At 37.4% G+C, this 23,466-nt stretch overlaps 1 protein-coding gene across 2 annotated transcripts; it reads left to right on the forward strand.

Moving 5' to 3' along the window:
• The first annotated feature begins 1,559 nt into the window (after positions 1-1,559).
• On the forward strand, positions 1,560-18,450 carry ldlrap1a (low density lipoprotein receptor adaptor protein 1a). Of its 2 annotated transcripts, XM_026942303.3 has the most exons (10): positions 1,560-1,806; positions 9,157-9,299; positions 9,861-9,973; positions 10,353-10,467; positions 10,823-10,895; positions 11,074-11,163; positions 11,601-11,719; positions 11,835-11,869; positions 12,940-12,971; positions 14,937-18,450. In XM_026942303.3, exons 1-10 carry the CDS (start codon positions 1,725-1,727, stop codon positions 14,981-14,983), a joined length of 849 nt encoding a protein of 282 aa, XP_026798104.1. In that variant the 5' UTR covers positions 1,560-1,724; the 3' UTR covers positions 14,984-18,450. The 2 variants fall into 2 exon arrangements, with proteins under 2 accessions (XP_026798104.1, XP_034157577.1); XM_034301686.2 differs by lacking the exon at positions 12,940-12,971 and having other exon boundaries at positions 1,563-1,806; positions 14,937-18,447.
• The last annotated feature ends 5,016 nt before the right edge of the window (positions 18,451-23,466 follow it).

Consider the following 23,466-nt stretch of genomic DNA (forward strand, 5'->3'; position numbering starts at 1 on the left):
TCATTCGTTTAAGCTTGTTGCTCTAGATGCTTCAGCAATAGACCAATATAAACTTCAAATATAATGTCCATAGATCTGTAGTAACTCTAACATTGTGTAGAACTTTGCCTGATAGCCACATGAGGGCGTATTGGAGGATGTGTGATTTTATTGCAGGCTGTCCACAATTCTTTACACCCTGCTGCGGGAATAAGATAAAACCCTACAGCAAGTATAACTCAGAGAATGCAAACACATTTTCATTGCCTTTAGTATGACTTGAAATCATACTTCTTGCAAAACACTATGCATAATTCTCCACTTTAGGGATAACCTGAGGAAAGTAAATTCTCTTGTATTTTATTTGGAAAGCATTGCAATTCAAAAATGCAGCACTCATTTCCATTCCTTACTTTAATTATTCACTTCAGAGCTTGAGCAACATAAGACAGAACACAAGTGATCTCTTGTTTTTGGGAACATTGAACATACAGTGTTAGTGTGCAATAACTGACTTCATACTGTGCCGATGGTCAGAAGCTGTTGGTTAATTTTCTCTAACAGCAGTTCTTACAATAATGCCAGCTATCAGGCAAATCACAGAGTTATATTAATGCATTTGTTCTAATGCATTTCTGTATTAAAATCTCATTCACAGGTACTTGTATAGTAGACACTCCAAATAATCAAAACCTTAATCAAAACCTAAAAACATACTTAACAAAGAAAAATATATTATTTGTGATATGACGTTTTCTGTAAGGAGACATTTATTTAAAATTTATGGAAGGAGTCTCCAGTGTTGGCTCTTTGTAAAAGTTTTCCACCACAGGAAAGTCTTCAGGACAGAGAGAGGACTTTTTCTGGTTTCTTAGTAACATTACAATCTGTGATTTTTAAAAACAAAAATCTAAATTTTAATTGCTGGCAATCCAAAGAGGAATAAAATACTTTGGGACATGCTGTTATTGGAAAATTTCAGGTGGTAACAGTAACTCCAGGTGGCGTCAGGACACATCACACCACCCTGATTGATTATTTTCTTAAAACAGAGTCCAGAAATAAAATGATCATAAGAGAAAAATCTAACAGTGGTACACATACACTGTCAGCGCTTTGTAACGGTCGAAGTTTTCAGTGTGTGTGTGTGTGTGTGTGGTCACACTGTATGGCCAAAAGAATGTATATGGACAACTGACCATCACACCCATCACCCATATGTGCTTACTGAACATCCCATTCCAGATTTTAGATCTATAACCAAATTTACAAGTGTGATTTGGATGAAATGTTTATTATGAAAAGAGACATTAGGTGCTGTGTTTTGAATTTGTGTTTGGGTATAATAAGTGTGTGTGTGTATATATATATATATATATATATATATATATATGTATGTATGTATGTATATACATAAGCCCAGTTCCAAAGAATTTCAGATGTAGGCAAAAAAGTTAAGGGGGAAAAATTGCTATGTGATAGAAAAGTGAAATATTTCATTTCAAAAATGTACAGTGCTTATAGTTAATGTAGCTTTGCTAATTAAGGCACGTGCGGGGTGTTTTTTTATGATTGACACCCGTAACTCCGCCCACTCGGATGCTGACGTGAAAAATGAGTGCAGCTGGATAACGGCATCAAAACAGAGAGGAGAAAGTTCACAGAGCGGTTGAGACGCTTATAGACCGCGAACATTTGGGTTTGTTTAGGGATTTTGAATATAAATATATTAGCTAGTATTCAGTATGGACATGCTGAAATCAGCCAGAAGGGTTATCCGGAGTCCGAGTGTCTCCAAGCAACCGTGGCACACCGCTAAACACCAAAGTGAGTGAAGCTTTATGGATATTTCCGTTAACTCTCAGGCTCAATTTACGCCATTTCACTCATTTTCTAGTTTACACTAGTTTGTTCTCTCTCTCTCTCTCTCTCTCTCTCTCGCTCTGTGTGTGTGTTTTGACGTTAAGCCTTTCCTACATTTAAATGTAAACCTCCGCTGGCGGAAAGTTCGCGCGCGCTACGGACAGCGTTCCCAAGACGTGCTATTACACTACACAGTAGGTCAGAGCTCTTCTCCATCCACAGGTGACTTGCACTAGTTTGGCATTCTGTTTAGTGCAGTAGTACGCGGATTGGGACGCAGCCACGAATTCGCTGCTAGGCAACAGGGAGCACGAGCTAATAGTTTCCCATTATTGCTGGAAGATGTCTAAATTTCTTTCAGCTTTAAAAAATGTCTTATTTTCCAACACTGGAAAGTCATTTCCTTTCTCAATAACCACTTTCTATTTACTTATGTGTGTGTGTGTGTGTGTGTGTGTATATATGTGTTTATGTATATATATGTATGTATGTATGTATGTATGTAAATAAACACACACACACACACACACACATATATATATATATATATATATATATATATATATATATATATATATATATATATATATATATATATATGTAGCCTTTTGCCATAACTGACTAATTGGGATCAGTGTACTATTTTCAGGTGGATTATCTTTCATTCATTCATCTTCACTAGCTGCTTTCCTGGTCAGGGTATCCTGGGAACACTGGGTGTGAGGGGGAATATGCCCTGGCTTTCCATCCAAGGCGTATTCCTGCCTCAGGACACCACTCAAACATACTCACTCACATCTAGGGGCTATAAAGTAGCCAATCCACCTACATCCATGTTTTTGGGACCCTGAGGAAGCCCACATGGACACAGGGAGAACATCCACAGAGACCTTACCCTGAACTCAGGCTCAAGCTGGGGACCCCGGAGCTGTGAGGCTACACACTGTGCCACCAGGAGCAGTAAACAATAAGCACGTGCACAGGCCCTGTATTGTGTGCTACTGACTACAAGCAGCTTGATTTATAGCTCCTTTAGTTTTTTTTTGCTCAGTTGAGGTCAGGGAACTTTGCAGTCTCTACAGAACAGCTACTTCCACTGGGAAAAGCCTTTCTGCAGAGCCGTTAAGGTGACCTGAAGGCCACATATTAAGGATGACATTGCAACACATATTAAGTCATGGGCTCAAAGGTACACACTTTGTGGCCATGACTTTGGCAACTCATGGCCACAACGTAATATTTTCTGGCCATGAGATGCTTAATTTGTGGCTTCTTCTTATTAAAAACCCAACCATCATCTCACCTCAGCAGCTCCATAGCTTTCTATGTTTAGTCTTAATCCTTTTTTAAGACATTTTGATGATAAAATCTTGGAAAAGAATTGCGTGCTCTATTTTCTTATGACAATAATTTATTTACTGGTTGCAAACCCCGTGACCCTACCTGTGACTGTTTCTAAAATGAAAACCTCAGCAGTGTCTTGACCCCATAGGAGCTACTTAGTGGTTAAAGACTACTTAATTTCATGAGCGCAGGCTTAAAATTCCTGAAATTCAAGCTCATCACAGGAGGGAAAATAATCTCAGTAAATCTTTAAAAGCAGTTTACTTGGCATTCTAACCACTGATATGTTGACTACACAACATGCCCAAAGGTATTCACACAATGTCGTAACACAAGTGGTAAATTGCACCAAGTCTTTCCAACAAGACTTAAACTCCAAACTGCTGGAGCGAAGTGTGTAAAACTGTTAGGTCGCGGCTGCAACAATCATTATCGAGTTCCAGACTGCCTCTGCACAAGGGCTACTTTTGAGAAGCTAAACAAGATTTTGAATAAATGGAAATTAAATCAAGATGGCAACTCGGCACCCAGCACCTTCCAAATATTTGCATGGGTAGAACTGCTTCACCCAGCAGACACATCGGCATGTTAATTACAATAAAGTACAGAACCAAACTCATTCAGTCATTAATACATGACACTAGTTCCTAAAGCTATAATTCGCCAATGCATTTCTTCTTAACTATTTCAGGTATGTGTTAATACAAATCAAGTGCTAATGAACCAAATGAAAGCCATGGAAAAGGACATGTCAGCAAATTACGTCAAAGTCACAACACCGGAAAAAGACTAAGAATGTTTGTATTTTATGTGAGATTCTGGATGCTTCCTAAAACTCGACTTAATGCCTCGTTAGTTCCTCCTTCAGACTGTAACTTGAAAATCAATCGAAGTCCGCCATCTTTACGAATGTCAATAGAGATAGGAGGCTTGTAGAGCAAGGATACACTGGTGTTTCTTACGCAGAGGTATTCTGTGTGTGTACGTGTGTGTGTGTGTGGCCCATGCTCCATCTCTCTCAAAAAACAAATGAATATAAATGATAGAAGAATATGAACCACAAATACAAGATTAATGAGCTTATTTAAATAATCAGTGGGTACAAATAAAATCCTTGCATGAAAGCCTGTTTTAAAAGTGGAAAAGTGAGGTGACGTGCAATAATGTTTTAATTAAGAAAAATTGAACTGTTCACTGTCCTGTAGGTAGATCCTGCAAACGTCTTCGATAAATACATTTACTAAAGTCACTTTGAAGTGGTGCATTAAGGAGCAAGAACGTCTCATTTGATAAATTTTGTCTGTTCTCAATTCCTCCTGTCTTGATTCCTTCCTCCCTTGCACCTTTTTCTGCACTTCTTGAGGTATGAAGCGAGGAAGGGAAGCAAAGGAAACAAGGCAAGATTAAAGAAATGAGAAGCATGCCATATATCTGTTACTTTGATAAAACTCTGCCTCAGAGAAGTACCAAATGCATTTGTTATGGCAGCGGAAAACATGCAAACTTGCAGCGATCTTTTAATGAACAAGCGTGCTCCATCGCTCTCACTGGCACTTGAAGTCAAGCCCTGTCTAAATCCATAATATGAAAAACAAGGCCAAATCGTGCTTCTTGCTTTGTTGATGCGATTCAATTTTTAATAAAAATCTCCCTCCATTTCATGTGCCATGTTACAGAAATCATTTCTCGTTAAAAAGTAGTGGGGGCCTTGGTGCCCTTCCAAAGCTCCAAAGTCACACACTTTCAATGAGAAATTGCACCACTTGCAGCAAAATGGCTGCGTTGTAATGAAGAGTGACTCAAGTGGCCTTTTTATGGGGGTTTATGGAGCTACGAATTATAGCCAGATTTTTTGCGTGTCCATGTCCTGCTCAGGAGGTAGACTATCTGGGGGAAATGCATCAGTAGAAATGAAATGTAAAACATTTAATTGAACCTTTTATTGCTATGCAAATTTTCTAAGAACTCTGGAATGCTAAGAGCTTAACCACTGAGCTGCCACTGTTCAGGCCAGCTTTTAAAATGCCACCCAGTTCACTTCTCAACGTTTCAACAGTTTGAAGTAGTCCATGTTAAAAGGAAATTTTATGGATTTTTCAAAAAGCTCTGATTAATTTGCTTGTTGAGAAGATAACAGTATTGCACTACTATTATTTCCACGTCCCGTGTTAGGAACAGCTAGCAGCTGTACAGGTTCTTAAATGTCAGATGGACTGCAGTATGACAACAACTGGGCTTAAAAAGGAAGGGAAAGAAACATGGAGCTGGATGGTGCAGAAGCAGAAAAGCCCCTGACAGATGGAAATTGGGGTCTGTTCAGCAAAATGTCCTCCAGCTACAAACAAAATTGAATGGATTGACAGGTCACCACTTTTTTTCTTTCTTTTTTTTTTTTCTTTAAATATGACCAAGACCAGAGGCCCTTCATGCCAGTCAGTTGAGTAGGTGAACTGGATTGAGTGGTTACACAGATCCACAGATACACTATCGCTGTGTCTGAAATCACTCCCTGACTGACTTGATCAATGTTTACTATATAGTTTGTGCACACCTGTCCATCACACCCGTATGTGATTCTTCCCCAAACTGTTGCCACAAAGGGTGTGAAAGCACACAACTGTCTTGAATGTCTCTTTATACTGTAGCATTAAGATTTCCCTTCACTGAAACTAAGAGGCCCAAACCTCTATGAACTCTATGAAGACATGGTTTGCCAAGGTTAGAGTGGAGGAACTCGAGTGTCCTGCACAGAGCCCTGACCTCAACCCCACTGAACACCTTTGGGATGAACTGGAACACTGACTGCACCCCAGACCTCCTCACCAACATCAGTGCCTAACCTCACTAATGAGCACAAATCCCCACAGCCACGCTCCAAAATCTAGTGGAAAGCCTTCCCAGAAGAGTGGAGCTTATTATAACAGCAGTTGGGGACTAAATCTGTGTTAATGCCCATGGTTTTGGAGTGGGGACATATGGGTATGATGATCAGGTATCCACAAACCTTTGGCCATATAGTATATATAGAGCACTGTATAGGGCAGCAGTAATGGACATGCTGGACTGAAATCACAGTGATCCACTGCTACATAAACAATTTAAACGTGACAGATTACCTAGTAACTTGAAACCACAGTCATAGAAAGCTATTAAAAGTTAGAAAGTAAGAAGATTTTCTGCAATGAATGCACTATTAACAAGTACATATTGACTTTAATGGTCATTAAACAACAGTTTTATTTACGTTTATTTAGGAAGTTAGCAACTCCACTATCCAACCTGACATTCATTTCGAGCTGAAAGAAATCACTGTGCATCATAGTACTTAGTGTGAAAGTAGTGTACATCAGTTTTACACTGGATAATAATGTATTATAGTGACCAGAAAATATAATTAGTAAGCTTGAGAGACGATTGTTTATTGCTGCTATAACGTGTGATAATAGGAACTACCTTGTTTCATGAAAGTTCCATAACATTAAATGTAACTACAAATAGATAAAAATTATGAATTGTCATTCTTTGATTGATAAAAATTGTAATCGTTGGCAGATTGCTGTGGCATAATGAATGAAACACTTTGGGAACTGCTGTTTTGGAAAATAATCAGCTGTGATGTGGTAACAGTAACTCCGGTTAATGCCGGGCCGCATCACACCACCCTGTCATTGATTATTTTCCTATCACAGCACACTCCCAAGTGTTTTATTCTTTACATGACCCCTGGTTCTTGTCACAAACATTGTAAATCTGTCTGTGTTATGTTTAACTAAGATATCTATCATGATGATATCTTACTTATTTTCCTTTCTTTGTTTATTTTATGATATTTTAGGGAGTTTTATTAACTAGAGTAATTTCCTGTTTATTTCAAGGGGTCAAAGTATGCACAGCACTGTTACTTTAGATTAAAAATGAGATTTGTTCTGATGTCTTTGATGAAATTTTAGTTCCTGTGAGTCTGAATTCTTTCTGGACAAATGTATTTGGTCCTAACACGCTTGCTTTCTTGTCACTGAGCATTATTCAGACAAAATAAAGGTTTCCACAGTAGGTAAGGCCTCCTGGGTGTCTCTTTTCAGCATTTTCAGAGATTGCCTATCACTTTGCTGTGTTATTGATCTCCTCTATGAGTGCCTGAGGATAATCATCAGTAATGTGCACTAGAGGTCTTAGTTCCAGAAATGTTGCTGGGAGCTCTCAGAGTCTCTTTTACATTTCATTAAATCACTATAAGTGGTTTAATTACAGGACCACTGGTTAAACCTGAAAGTTTTTTTTTTTTTCATATTGACAGGACTAAGCAAGCCACAGAAACCCAACTATAAGTGTAATACACAGCCAATATTATCCTCAGGTTGAAATCCATTGACTGCTTTTTAAAGATCATGTTAAAGATCATGTTAGCCTTCTGACTAAGGCTTAAAGTGCTAGTGTGCTACCCCGGCAGAAGTTAAGTTAAGAAATCACTTCAAAGCCTCTTCTCCTAAACTCAAGCATATGCTCTAGCTAAAGACCAAAAAAGCCACATGTGCAAACATTATAACCAAACATTTTTAGCACAAATTAAAGGCTGTGAGATGTGTTGAAAAATGTAAAAATGCAATATGAACAAATAATAATAGTATATATTTTGACATTGGAGGTGTGAACGTGTGGCGAATATGTAAAATGAAATCAACTTTGCTGCTATAGTGTTGTCCTCATTTTAAGAAACTTTCTGATCATTCTGAGAAACTGAGTCATAATCTAATAAAGGATTATTTTTTTCCTCATAATTTTGTCCTCAAATGATGTATATGTTCTTTTGTAATGGCTTTGCGGCTGTACTAGTTTGGGCACGCAATGTCTGTTCCTAAAGTGACTTTCAGACATAGCGTTCAGACACCTGCATCTATCTACCATCTTCCTCATACATGAGCTCATAGACAGCCAGGATTGGCTAGTGTCACAGTGATTGTCAGGTGAGAGAGAGTGTGACATCCCTCCCATCCAGAGAGCATGGCCAATTTGCTCCCTTGGCTCCCAGCCATGGATAACTGTTGCATCGTCGCGGTTTAAACTCGTTTTTAGCCAACTTGTTGTGCCACTTGGGAGCTGGTTTGCATGTAGCTTGAGAGTGTTTATCACGTATTTTTGCACACACAAATCTTTAGTAAGTCAGGGCCTGCATGCTCTGTTTTGCTCTGACATTTTTATTATCATGCTGTGTTATGCAAAATAAATGTAATGGTTTCTTTCTGAATATGTTAAAATTGTTCGTAAAATAAGATGTCACACATTTTACCTCATTACTGCACTATTAGCATACCATGTACAGAGAGTAGCAATGAAGACTTACTGATGTTAACCAATAAATAAACAATAGTCTCTTTAAAAGTTTCTTAGTGAAACCACTGCATGACCTGTTGTCTAAAGGCACAGTATTTTTGTAAAGGTAAAGAAAATTTAACCTGAGTCTCTTGAACCAGTTCACTTTCATTGAGCTAGTTACTGTGTGTTTACTGTCAAATATATCATGTCTAGAGTCTAGTGTAGCAGAAATGAAGTACAGATCATGTTATGATGCATCCGCATTTTCCATAGATCATAAACCCAGTAACTCAGATTTGCTCTTGAGGTCCGTCTTTGAAGATCTGATCTTTGGAGATGTTTGTCTTTATCACGTTGTATTTTAAGCCTCAGCTTTGTGATATGACTTTGGGGAAAAAGCAAGGAATGCAAGAAGATATCAGCATAGTTTCCAGGAATGTTATCTAGCTTTCTTCAAATATTGACCTTTTATGTTGCAGTATTTTCCCAACAGTTCTGTCTGCTCCATATGTATACTTAAACCCTTGTACTCTTTATACATTATGTGTTCACTTGTGTCTGCCCTTGCTTTTGTGGACTTTGTGCATTTGCAAAATTGTTGTTCTGTTTGACCTTAAACTCTGGTTCATAAACTTTTACCTCGTTCAATTTTCCCAGAGCTTCCAGAGAACTGGACAGACACAAGGGAGACCCTTGTGGATGGCATGACCTTTAACCTCAGGTACATGGGAATGACTCTTGTTGACCAGCCCAAAGGTGAAGATGTGTCAGCCGCTGCCATCAAAAGGATCACTGCAACGGTGCTCATCTTCACCTCCGCATTCCTGCTATGTGCTAGCCTAGTCATTTCCTTTCATCACAGCTCTGTCATTAGAGGATCTTCACTGTATAATCTGACATGGTGAACACAGACTGGTATAGAATTTGGCCAAGAATTTATTGGGATAATCTTGTACAATGTGACAAGTAATCTTAAAAGACTGCTGAAATCGAACACCATCATCAAAACAACAAGTGAGGGAATAACTTTTAGAAGAACGGTGTTCATCGCTTGACATGCAGAATCTAATGCAGGGAGAGTGGAAGATTTTTTCCCCCTTATAATGTTACCTGTCTGTATTTGGTCTGTAAATAATACTTACAGAAACAGACCCCAAAAGGTACAGATTTACAAACGTCTGTCTTTTTTTTTTTTTTTAAGAAGAAATGTTTCACTTTGGTATTCTCAGATGGCCTGACCAAGCTCTAGATAGATTTGATGTTAAAGGTTACTCATGTTCAAATACTAACAACTTGATATGTTTCTTACATGCTTCTTTGTACTAATTCTCCTTTCTGTGTGTAAATCTGTTCATTCCTAGGCTAAAGCTGGTGGCAAAAAGCTCCTGAAGGTGGCGCTTACAGTCTCTCCTCAGAAAATGCTCATTTACGACCGTGTATCCAATCAGCTAATAGAGCACATCTCTATATACAGGTGAATGTCTCTGATTCTCCATGTACAGCACAATCAGTCTTACTATGGAATTCCGAAATCAAAAAGGTTTATGACTAAGCTGACATCTTGTTAATTTTAGGTTTTTTTTACTATAATTGAAATTCAGATATATTTGTTTTGAAAGTGACATGTTTAGACATGATCACTATGAGGCAGACACCAAAACACACCAATCATCATCAGATAAGTCTCACAGCTGCTATTGCTGCTCACATGCATAATGCACAAAGAATTGTAATAATAGTAATTGCTCCAATCCTATACAGTCTACGCTTGCACTACAAAACACATCTATTTAGTGTTTATCTAACACTGAAAAGCTCAGTTGTGACCTTTTTATCACTTTTATTCCATCCAGAATATCGTATTGCACAGCCGACAAAATGCACGACAAAGTGTTTGCTTACATCGCTCAGAACCAGCAAAACGAGACGCTGGAGTGCCACGCGTTCCTCTGTGCCAAGAAGAAAGTGGTGAGTGTCTTTCTTTATAATTGCGTGGGTTTTTTTTTTTATTTTATTAAACCAATACATCATCTCAGGCTCAGTGAGAGCCAAGATCATAATGCAGAGACTGAAGATGGGAAAGATACAGGACTCTCTTTTAACAAGTAATAGTAGCAGCTTTATTGGCCTTGTGGGGATTTTTCTTTTTTTTTCAGTTCATTGAAACTTGTGGTCTTTTCTGTTTTTGCAAATGATTTATAAATAGTTTTAGTATTGCAATATTATAATTGAAAATAATGTCTGTTTTGTCATACAGTTAGCACTGTAATAGTTCCACTGTATTGAGGGAACTCTCATTCTTTCTGTTATTTACTTTTCCAAGGCTCAGGCTGTGACACTCACCGTAGCTCAAGCCTTCAACGTGGCCTTCGAGTCCTGGCAGCTTGACAGAGAAGGTTCATCACTAAGAGATAAACTGTCCACCCCAGCTTGTTTTTAGTTCTGAAAGCATCTTAGATAAATCCATTTCTTTTATTATTTTATTATATTTCAGCATTCCCCCCCACTCCTGATAATTTGTATTTTGTAATTTTACGATTAATGATCAATCTCTCTCTTCTCTCCTATTTCCAGAGAAAGAGCAAAAGTCTGGCTTGGTTTTAGAGACAAGTAATAACACACAACCTGATATATCTGTCTCTCTGCTCAGCATGAATGGAACTGGTACTGAACACACTGTCATACAAACACACACATTATATATAATATGAAATTTTAAAACTGCAGCTTTATTTGTTTATTTATTTTCATGAAAATCACATTTTATGTGTTGTGATGTAGAAGTATCATTATCTTCCATAGACATTAACACATAACAGCCTTAAGGAACAAAAAAGCACTGACATGGAGTTCCTAACAAACATTTCTGTCAAGACGTCCAAATATTGTTCTTCATCTGATCCAGCCAATTACATTATTTCTACAGTGAAGTTCACGGGAGACTCTGTAATTCATTATTGGATTTCCCTCAAATTTTATAAGAGCTTGATTTCTCCAACTTTAAGATTACCAAATGCACTTCAGTTATTAAATTCAGGATGAAGCATTTATGCCTTTGTGCAAAAATGATATTTTATTACTTTGAGATGTACTTTGTTTAGATGCAGTTAAAGAGAACCTGTTGGACTTTGAGGATTGCCCCAAGGTTCACATGGAAAACACTGAGAACCTGGAGAACCATGTGGAGAAGCACACGAAGACTGAAAACAACATCAACTGGGTAAGAGCAGGACATTTGCACACTGTGCACACACTGATCACATGGCACCTGACTATAGACATTATACACAGAGCACAATATGGTTGCATCTAAATTTAATTCACTTTCTTCACAGGAGGTAAATGATGGTCTGGATGAAGCCTTCTCAAGGTGAGACACTTATCCTGCCTCATAAACTCTCACTTCAGTCTCATTTTCAGTGTCCTTCCCTAATGTAGGCTGAAAGGACACATCCTGGAGAAGTGAACAGAATGAAAAGATCATGCTCATATACTCCCACATACTGTATCACACTGATTTCTAACTTTACTGTTTCAGTCATGCACCTCATAGAGTTAGATAAAGCTTAGGTAAAGATTACTGGAGTAAAAGAGAATGCTGGAAGAAAACAAAAAGGAAAAACCTAGAATGTTTCTCAGCTGTCTTAAATGGAAACCAAACAAAGTGGAACCATTGTTTCCAAATTCCAGGCTCAGTGTTAGCAGGAAACTGAGTACAAGCCTTAATCAGAAGTAATGAATTGTTTCCCATCTTATCTGTTATCTCAGCTATTTGACTTCCCTGTTTCTTACACTGAAAAAAAGGGAATACTTGGTCAGTCAGATTTAAGAAAACATATTACGTATAGTTTACATAAAAATATTTAGTTTCTCAGTAAAACATGATTTTATTGCTTATATTAAATTTAATTTAAAAACGTTTCTAATTACTAGTTTGAATTATGTAGAGTGAGCGTGATCAATTCACGTAGTATTAGCATGATAAATATTACATTGTAAAATCTCACGAAGATGTTGGCACTGATGGGAAGAAATAACTATAGTATTAAATTAATGTGATTAAATCATATGTGGCATGGCAACCCAAGTTCGATCCTGATGATGATGAGTTATAATCGTGAATAGTCATAAAGGAAGTGATCATATACAGTATATCCAAAAACCCGACCAAATAGGACTTTAGACTGGTGGAATTTATTTTCATGCAGTAAGAATGCTTTATAAACTTGCTGCCATATGGAGTTTTACAGGCTCAGGAATACTGGAAATGTACTCCAAAAAGACAATCAGAATTTTCCCTTCAAATCTTGAGTCTGTCATTCTTTTTTTTTTTTTTTTTTTTTTTTGGTATTTTAACAAGGTTGGGATTAAAACAGGAAAACAGTCAGTAAACACTGTGCATTTCTACAGGCCCTGATTATTTTCTCTCTTTGTCCTTAGCTGCAGTTTGGATAGCTTTGAGTACGCTGCAGGTAATAAATGGTGGTGTAGTTTTAAAATAATCTAATTTCATTATCTTCTCCCCCATGACGTAACCTTCCCTGTTGTATTAGTCATGTTTATCAGTCTGTATGTCTTCCTCCATCCCAGCTTTTCTCGTGTTTGTTAAAGCACTGTGCAGAGATAAAAGCTCGCAGCTTCCTTTAGTTTCTGTAACAGCTAATTTAAATGTTTAAATGTCCATATCTTTATTCATCAATTCACACGCATACTCACTCTCTCAGCAATCAACCAGGGGACTGATATCTGACTCTGGCTTCTTTCCATCTCTCGAAATTTTTATTTATCCATTTTTGTTGGACTTAGGCTTGCGTTAAGCATTGACTGTAAAGTAAAACACTATCAGGCTGCAGATGTAGTTGTTTATTATCTCATTAATGATAAGATGAGAACATATGGACATTCTTTAGTACTTTTGAATTTATAAAAACATTGATTCTATTTTACTTTATGGCAATGAATTAGTATATAATATTAGATTCATTATATTCATTACATAGACCCCATGTAATGGGGGCACCTTGAATTCTTGAATTTTATTGGTCAGAGAGTGTTGATAATTTTTTTTACGTAACAGCATGGCTCTGAAAGCTTTATATTAATGCGATCATTCTAATAATGTTTCTATAGTAACTGTTATTCCACAGAGACTTGGATCATTCTTGGATTATGCAATGGAGTGAATGGTTTAAAAAAAAACATGTAGTTGTTAATATGGTAAAGTTTTCTGTGAGGAGGAGATTTATTTAACATTTTTGAAAGGAGTCTCCAGTGTCACTGCTTTGTAATAGTCAGAGGTAAAGCTGTTCCTTTATTTTTTCCATCACTGTAAAGTCTAAAGGATGGAGGGCTTTGTGGTTTCTCAGTAGCATCACAATCTGCATTTTTTTTTGTCTTAATAAATCCAAGAGAAAAAAGAGATGCAGATGACGGAATGTCTGTTTATAGCTGCTATAATGTAAGAGATAACTTGTTTAATGGACTTCCAAAGCATTAAACGTAACTATAAATGAATAAAAAATTGTGATTACTTAATGAATAGAAAAATGTTAGTGTTTTTTGTAGTGTAAATTGCTGTGGTATAAGAGCAATAAAACACTTCAGTATATGCTGTTAGGAAAATAGTCAACATCTCGGTGGTAACAGTGACTCGGCTTCGCGTCAGGCTGCACCACACCATGCTGTTGTTGATTATTTCCCTGTATTTCATTAATGTATTTTGTATCTATCAATTCTAATGTCCATCAGTCGTGCGTATGTCCTCCTTACTTACAAAATCATTTTGCCTTTCATGAAAGGCCTCACAAATAAGTTTTTGCTCATACATTTCTCATAACTTCACATCACATAATCATCAGTGCACTCAAAGGTGTGCATTAATAGTGATGTGGTCTGGTGACTAACATAGCAGTTAATATGATTACATTAACAACAGTAGATATACAGTGGGGTCCAGAAGTCTGAGCCAGCTGAGTGGTTTGAGAAAACCAAACTTCATTTTGTTAGGTTGTATTTCATTATTCATAGTTAATATAAATCAAAGCAGTTGGAGCAATATTGCATGATGATTAGATGACTGTATTAAGGAGATGACAACAATTAACTCCATGTTAGCAGTATACATGTGTTACCATTTGTGATATTGCATCACTGTTTTATACAATGAAGCAAATGATGTGTGAACAACATATACACATACGGTATATTTCACTTTCTCATAAGAGTTTCACACCGATAAAATGGCTTCAAGGATAAGGAGTTGATAAATAATTTGTAAACAGTTCTTTTGGGCCCTACTGTAGCAATAGCAATAACGATCTGCTGACGGCTGTAGCCATTAACCTTTCTCTTGATAATACTTCTCCCTTTAACACTCTGATTCAACCCAATCGGTAAAAGCTGACTTTTAATGTTTCTGTCTATCTCGCTCCCTCTAGACTTGCCGAGTCCCGTGCTAACCCCCAGATCCTGGACACTGGGCTAAATGAGCCACACAGCACTGACAACCTTTTTTGCCTTTAAGAGCAGATTGTAGAGGTTTGGAGTTGGTGCTGTTTTCCTCCAGGTACTGCAAAAAGACTGAAGATTACAGTGAACAGAGCGAACCACTGCCGTCGTCCAGGCCGACACAATCTCCTTCACACCAAAGCAATATAGTCCAGTTTTCAGTACTGAAACTACCGCATATTTTTAAATTCAGATTTCCTCTGGTAAAGCTTTCAGAATCAGTATTAAGGTATTTCCTTGTTAACCAAAAGCAGTATTTGTTTATATGAAGCTTAGAAATAGACTGAGTTGCCAGTTTATTAGGTATACCCACTTTGTATCTACCTTTATTGGCTATGTTATTAAATGCCATAGACTGGAGTGACCCAGACAATTGCTGTCCTGCCAAAGCAATATAGTTATATTTTCAGTACTTAGCTATATCCAACACTGCCTTTTTTATTTAGTTTCCTCTGGTGTGTATTTAATTTAAAACCTTCCAAATAACATCAGGTCAGCAGTGGTATTATGGTGGATCCTTCCCATAGATGTGGTAAAAGGTGTCTGAAGTGACCTCTGAGGTAGGTGGACCTCATTAAATGGCAACTCAATGTACTGTACATTGTAGTTATTTTTGTTATTACTCATACAATGAACTGAAGTGAACATTTTTAATTAAGCTCTTGACTCTTTATAAATAAAAATGATCTGCTTAGGTAGCTGCAGATGCAGTGTACGTGCTGTTAGGCAAGTATGGCAAGGCAAAGTTTTTAACTGAATCTGTGTCTACTATATCTGTAGTACATGTGCAGATACAGACCTGAAAACCTGTTTACTCTACACTCGCATATAATGCAAGTCTATAGGCAGCTGCTGAAGCAGACAATAAACAATCCTGACAAAAAACATGACCATTCTCGAATCTAATTGGTCAGAAATTTTCTATAACAGCAGTTCCAGTAGTAGTTCCAGCTGCGAGGCAAATCACAGGTTTATATTAATGTGCTCATTCTAAAATGTTATCATTTCTATAGTAACAGATCATTCACAGGGACGTGTATGGCAGACGCTCCACATAATGAATAAATGTTATAATGATCTTTCTGTAAGAATCTATGGAAGGAGTCTCCAGTGTCAATGTACTGAATAAAGCAGTTCCTTTAAGTTTTCCACCACGTCTAAGGACGGAGGATATCAAGCTTTGTGGTTTCCCGGTAGCACTTTTTCTCAAGAGAAAGTGTAGAAAATAATCAACTTTGCTTTGCATTGAGCGTTTTTTTCCTTACATAACTTGTCCTTTAATGATGGGACTAGGTTTTCAGAGGGAAGAATGTGTGGTTATGTGTTAGCAGTGGAGATACATTTCCACAAAACCAAAAACCTGCTCCACTATTGTAAAGTCAGGCAAAAACTATAGAAGATCAGATTTGGTAAGACTTTCTCTATGTCTCTGTCTTCCTAAGACCTACTGTTGGACTGCAACTGTTGAAGTTTTAAATTTGTGTTTTATAATTGCATATTTTAAACTGCCCTTAGACTTCCATTATTAATGATTTTCAATTCATTGGGTTTTCTTTTTTTATTCTTAGTACAGGGGAATGTGTGGACATTTGGTTAAAAATCACTGGTGCATCTCGTTAGCTCAGTTCAGAAATGTTCTATCTATCTGATATACACTGCAGATCTTATATTTTAACATGTCAGTGAATTTAATGGCACCTTCAGAGTAATATTTATATATAAAACTGAATAAATAGAGGAATTATGCACACGGTGATGACCTGGGATGCTGTTTTTAGACCAGGAGAGGGCAGCACCTCTGCACTTTTTACATTTTCATGTCATCTGTCTCACACAGGCACGCACACACTCAGAACTCTGTTCTGCCTTTTACCCCTGCTACGAGTACATGCGTATGTTCATGCATGTGGATGTGTGTGTGTATTACCATGGTATCCAAAGGTAACACTATATGACCCATGGACCTGTGTGTTACTCTATTTGTTTTACATGTGTATTGTGTATCTGCCTCTCTGTGTGGTCTTTTTGGGAATGAAGGGATCTCTGCACGTCCTCCTGAGTAGCAGCCTTCCTCTGTGCAGCAGAAGCATTAAATAATGCAGGCGGTCTAAGCTGTCGAAGTGAAGCTCAAAGCTCAAAATTCCACAAACTGAGTGTGTGTGTGTGTGTCTAAGTGCAGGTGTGTGTGTGGGTTGAACCGAGTGACGCACGGTCCTCTAGAGGACTCGCACAGTCAAACATCTGAAAACGTGTGGGAGGCAGAGAAGCTTGGCACGTTTATCGTCTCCCTGCCATGCACAAACACACACACACGCACACACACTCTTACAGAATTGCTGTGCCTCCAGCATTCTCATCATAGCTGTCAATAGAAACTTTCATTCACTCACTGTTTGTAAAAAAAAGTCACCTCACACTTCTCATTTCCTCTCATAAATGCAAAAAATGTTATTGCTTTAATCATTGTGCCTCATATAAAGTATTGGTAGAACAGACAAGTCTCAGGCAATGAGTGTATAAAGCAGAGAAAATAATCACAGCTGGCAAGAAAACTGTGTGTGTAGACTTAACATGGTGTGCGTTTATAATATGCTTTTAGTCAGAATTAAGGCATATGTGCATGCATGAGTAGGGGTGAAAGTACCTCTGGTTAAAGTCAAATTCTTCACTCAAGTTAAAGCAGAAAAGTGTAAACTTAAATATACTTAAAGTATGAAAAACCTCAAGTACAAACACTTAAAAACAGACAAAAGTACAGTAGCAAAGTCATTGTACTTATTATTATCTTTAAGGCCAGAGACATGGACCTTCTTTTAGTAAACAGTTCATGAACAACAGAACAGCTTGAACACTGTTCTGACTGTTTCTTAGAGAGGAAATGGAGATTTGTCAACTGATTTGACAAACTGATTGTATCCATTTTGTTGCAAAAATCATGACATTTACACCACAGTGCTGTTGAATTCTTGAATGTGGTTGCTCAGAAGGATTTCTGTAACATCAGCTCTGACAGTAGTGCTGGCTGTAATTCAAATCACAGGTGCTAATATAGAAACTACTATTTTCCAACCAACTATGAGCTGAATAATGGTACATCTTTCATGCAGTCATATCACTCACACTGCAGAACATTACATTTTAAAAATTCAGCAGTGGAAAAACTACAATAATGACAAACCATTTGTAAAAGTAGGCTACCAAATAAACCTTTTTGTTTTACACTACTTTGTGTAACTGTATCTCTACTGCACTGTCAGTGAAGTTCATCTCCTTAGACCTTTTGACATGCTCCAAGTCATCCGCAACAAGCAGTGCCATGAGTTACTGGGCTTTTTAAAGGAAAGTTGTTTACTATAAATGGTAGTATAAATTTGGGGCTGCCTCATTATGCAAATGAGAGTGGCTGTGTCTGTGTTGGCCAGCAGAGTTCAGTTAGATAGTTGTTAGCATTTTAGCCTGACCTGTGGTTTGGTCCACTAGACCATTTAACTCCTTGATAGCCAGTATATAACACTATAAACATTAAATTTTCCTCATAATAATTTGCTGCTGTGAAAATGGTTGTGTCTTGTTTCATTGTCCTGTTTATCTTTGTAATGAGCTCTCATGGGTTTTTCAGCTGACCATGACTACCAGTGTTAGCTGGTTAGGATTGTTAACTAGCATAATTAGAGTTTGATGCAGTTAGCTAGCATTGCATACATTTCTGTGAAGGTTATCCAAAGCATTTCCTTACAGGGCTTTCTGAGAGATAAAAATATATCTACTTGATTGTGTGAAGTCAGCAATTTACACAGATTGTATTTGCATATATGTCCAGGAGCAATGTCACTAATTCTGGGTCCAACGTGATCCCCTTAACCACTAATAAATTGATCCATCTTGGATAAGAGCTACCAACATTGATTCTACTTTTACCACATTTTCTATCTTAGTAAGGTCTTTGGAGCATGTTTTTGAACATCTTTTTTTTTTTTTGCTCACAGTAAAAGTATTGCCAGGTGCTTACTAGATTCCTCCATGTTTAAAGGAAAGTTGTTTACTATAAATGGCAATTTGGGGCCATTTCATTATGCAAATGAGAGTGGCTGTGCATGAGCACATCGATTTCAGTGTGTGGAACTGATCAACGTCCATTGTACCGTTGAACATATGCACGAGTGAGCCAATTTTTTTTTTGTGCATACTGACAGCTCTTATGCACAAGTTTGCACAAGAATATTTAAGAATGTATAAGAATACTTGTGCATAAAAACTGTGCTCACAGAAGGTTCAGATTCCTGTTCTTGGCTGACAGGAGTGGAACCTCTTGTGGTCTTCTGCTGATGTAGCCCATCCTGCTTAGGGTGTGGCATTTTATGCATTCTGAGATACTTTTCTGCTTATCACGGTTGTAAAGAAAGGTTATTTTGAGTTACTGTATCCATCCTGTAAGCTATAACCTGTAAGCCAGCCTGGCCGTTCTCCTCTGACTTTACTTATCAACAAGCCATTTCCACCCACAGAACTGCTGCTCGCTGGATGTTTTTTGCACCATTCTGTGCAAACTCTAGAGACTGTTGTGTGTGAGAATCCCAGGAGATCAGCAGTTTTTGAAATACTCAAACCAGCCCATCTGGCACCAACAACCAAGCCATGGTTAAAGTCACTGAGATCTGATTTTTTTTTCTGATCATTCGTCCGTTTGATGTGAACATTAACTGAAGCTCTTGACCTGTATCTGCATAATTTAATGCATTGCACTACTGCCACATGATTGGCTGATGGGATATTTGCATGAACGTGCAGGTGTTCCTAAGTGGCCACTGAGTGTATATCTCCCTATATTTCTGCTCATTGCTGTGTGTGACCCATCTTTTTAAATGTCCTGCTTAAAGGGCACTCACCACACTCGTTTGCTTCACAGAGAGTCCTATTTTTCATTGTGACAGTGAAACTCATGATAGTCAGAGGCTACAAATCTAATAGAATTGCGTGCCTTTTGTGTGTGTCCCAGTCAGATAGATGGCTTTGATCCTGAAGCTGCTACAGCTGAAGGGCAGATTTTATTGATGCTTCAAGGATGATGATGTAAGCACAAGCGCATGCAATGACTATGTGGTGTAACATCTAATATGTTTGCTAAGCTCTTATTGGTGGCATTTGAGAAATGAATGAATGTGACTGTGCAGCACTGCAAAGCCTCATGTTCCACTATAGCAGCATGTGAAGAGATTCCTAAACCTTTGTGTATTGATCATTAATCATCATAAGCGTGTTATCATAGGCTGAAGTATCAAGCTATGAACTTTTTAGCAGTTCACAGTTTAAAGGTGCATTCATCAAGATTAAAGTGGTTAAGTAAGTAAATTACAACAACATTGGAATTATTTTTTTTCCCATTCCTGCCCATGTACACAGAGCCATGTCTCCAAAATCTGTGTTGGCCAGCAGAGTTCAGTTAGATAGTTGTTAGCATTTTAGTCTGACCTGTGGTTTAGTCCACTAGACTATTCAACTTCTTGATAGCCAGTATATAACACTATAAACGTGAAATTTTGCTCGTACTAACTTGCTGCTGTGAAAATGGTTGAGTGCCCTGTTTCATTGTCCTGTTTATCTTTGTAATGAACTCTCATGAGTTTTTCAGCTGACCGTCACTACCAGTGTTAGCTGGTTAGCATTGTTAGCATAACTAGCATAATTAGAGTTTGATGCAGTTAGCTAGCATTGCATGCATTTCTGTGAAGGCGATTTATACAAAGCATTGCCTTACGGGACTATATGAGTGATAAAAATGTATCTACATGATTCACTGTGTGAAGCCAGCAATTTATACAGATCGTGTTTGTATATACAGCCAACGTCACTAATTCTGGGTCCAACTTGATCCTCATAACCACTAATAATTGGTTCCATCTTGAAAAAAGATTTCTTACTTACTAAGTTTTTTGGAACATGTTTTTGAATATGTTTTTTTTGTTGCTGTACATAATCGGCTGTGCCAGGTGCTTACCGGAGTCCTCCATGTTTTCCTTTCCAAACAGACTGAGATGGGGGCGGAGTGAAGGGACGTGTCTATAAAAAGTCGACAGGAGGCCCATATAAACACAGACAAGCACCCTGGCACAGGCTACTGCTTTCTAAACGGGGGGTTTTCAGCCACATAATATGCTTGTGCTGACACCGTGGCTTAAACATGTTTTTGTGAGAGGTTTATCGAAGCTGGACAGTCAGAGATTGGACAAACATTGGTCTTTTTTTCAGTCTTTAGCTGTTCAGGTGATCCTGTGCCTGCTGTAGCCTCAGATTCTTGTTCTTGGCTGACAGGAGTGGAACCTGATGTGGTCTCCTGCTGTTGTAGCCCATCTGCCTCAAGGTTTGATGTGTTATGCTTTCTGAGATGCTTTTCAGCTCCCCGCGGTTGTAAAGAGTGGTTATTTGAGTTACCCTAAACATCCTGTCAGCTCAAACCAGTCCGGCCTTTCTCCTCTGACCCCTCTCATCAAGAACGTATTTCCACCTGAAGAACTGATGCTCACTGGATGATTTTTGTTTGTTTTTTTTTTTGCACCATTCTTTGTAAATTCTGGTGACTGTTATGTGTGAAAATCCAATGTGTGAAAATACTAACTTTTACTCAATCAATACTCATTTTGTATCATAGCAGTGGTTGTATATGGATGCATTTCTAAATTGTGAACATTATTTACTAGCCTAGATATTTATAGTGCACATTTGTATAGCATATAAAAAAATGAAACTTAGCCCATTTGAAAATATTTAATACTTTATTATTTTTGTGGCAGTACATAAGTAGACATGTAATTTTTAATCCATATAAATTGTATAATTTTGTATAGAACAGCAGAAACATGCTAGCCCTCATGAAGCATTGTTTTATGAACATCAAGTAACACAGACTCTGTGGTTTACACTGAACGTTCATCCTCTTTTGAAGCCCATGCGTCAGAGTAAATATGTGGGACAATGATATCAGTGACCATCTCAGTTCTGTTTAATTACAACACAATATAATGTAAATTCATCTCTCTCTTTTAAGTGCTTTAAGGCTTGGGCTTTGATCTCACAGTTGGGAATGCTATAGAAGTAGCCACAACACGAATATATGTACAAGAACTGTAGCTTTAAATCATTAACACCTTAAAGGCATGATCAGGGATTTCAGTGTTGCAACAAATTTATTACAGTCTACATCCAGCGTACATATTATAACACCTATTAGACCTTTTTACCAACAACTTTACCATAGTTTTCCTTTCATTCAGATCTATTAGTTACTTACAAACAGTGTACAATCCAAGCACAGGGATGAGCAGATGAGGGTTAATGACCTTGCTCAAGTGTCAATCAGTGTCTCACTGGGAGTTAGGGGATGTGATCTCATAACCTTCTTGTTACTAGTAATTAAAAAAACACATGCATGATGAACACTACTATAACAACGATAAATTTTATCAAATTTAAGCTCAATATGTATTTTACACTAAGCATAAAACCTTTCTCACATATATGGGTGTAGTAAATTGTTACAGGCCTACGGCATCTTTACATTTGGCTGTGCTGCTAGACCTTTCATAGGCACTGCTGTAACTAGAGTTTTGGTGGATGAGTAAGGAATAAAACACAACGTGGCATGCTGTTATAGGAAAATAATCAGTGATGACGATGTGTGAGCCGTTACCTTAACAGAGATGATTATTTTCCAATAACAGCATATGCTGAAGTGTTTTATTTCTCTTATAACACAGCAAAGAGCTTATTAAAGGATGGTACTTTTTATCCATTTATAGTAACATTTACTGTTGTGGAATACAAAACAAGTTAGTTCCTGTTATTACATACATTATGGCAGCAGTTATAAACAGTAATTCCTTTAATAAGACAAAAAATAATAAGACAAAAAACCTACAGCTTGTCTTGTTACTGAGAAACAGCAAAAAGCAAATAGTCCTCTGTCCTGAAGACTCCCATGTTGGAAAACTTAAAGGACCAGCTTTACCTCTGACTGTTACAAAGGGCTGACACTGGAGACTCCTTCCAAAAATGCTAAATAAATGTTTCCTTTTTTTAAAATCAGTTTCTCTGGTGCATCCACCAAAGAAGTCTCTGTGTAAGTTGTTACTATAGAAATGAAAATGGATCAGAGATTATGAGAGCATTAATACTGTATAAACCTGCAGCCGGAATCAGAATTTAATCAATACCTTCTGACCAATAAGAATTGAGAATTCAACAGCACTGTGTTTTAAGTGTTTAATAAAGACTACTTATACATTATAGACATTTTTATTAATTTCAAGCTTGAAATAGTCTTGCTCTTTTGACAGCTAATTTTGCAAATTTTAAGAATTTATTTCTAGAAAGCCAAATTATCTGCCAAAAAAAGAACATCTAAAGCTTGAATTTAGTGTATGTATATATATATATATATATATATATATATATATATATAAATAT

This window comes from Pangasianodon hypophthalmus, chromosome 29, assembly GCF_027358585.1.
Source record: "Pangasianodon hypophthalmus isolate fPanHyp1 chromosome 29, fPanHyp1.pri, whole genome shotgun sequence".
Taxonomy (NCBI): Eukaryota; Metazoa; Chordata; class Actinopteri; order Siluriformes; family Pangasiidae; genus Pangasianodon; species Pangasianodon hypophthalmus.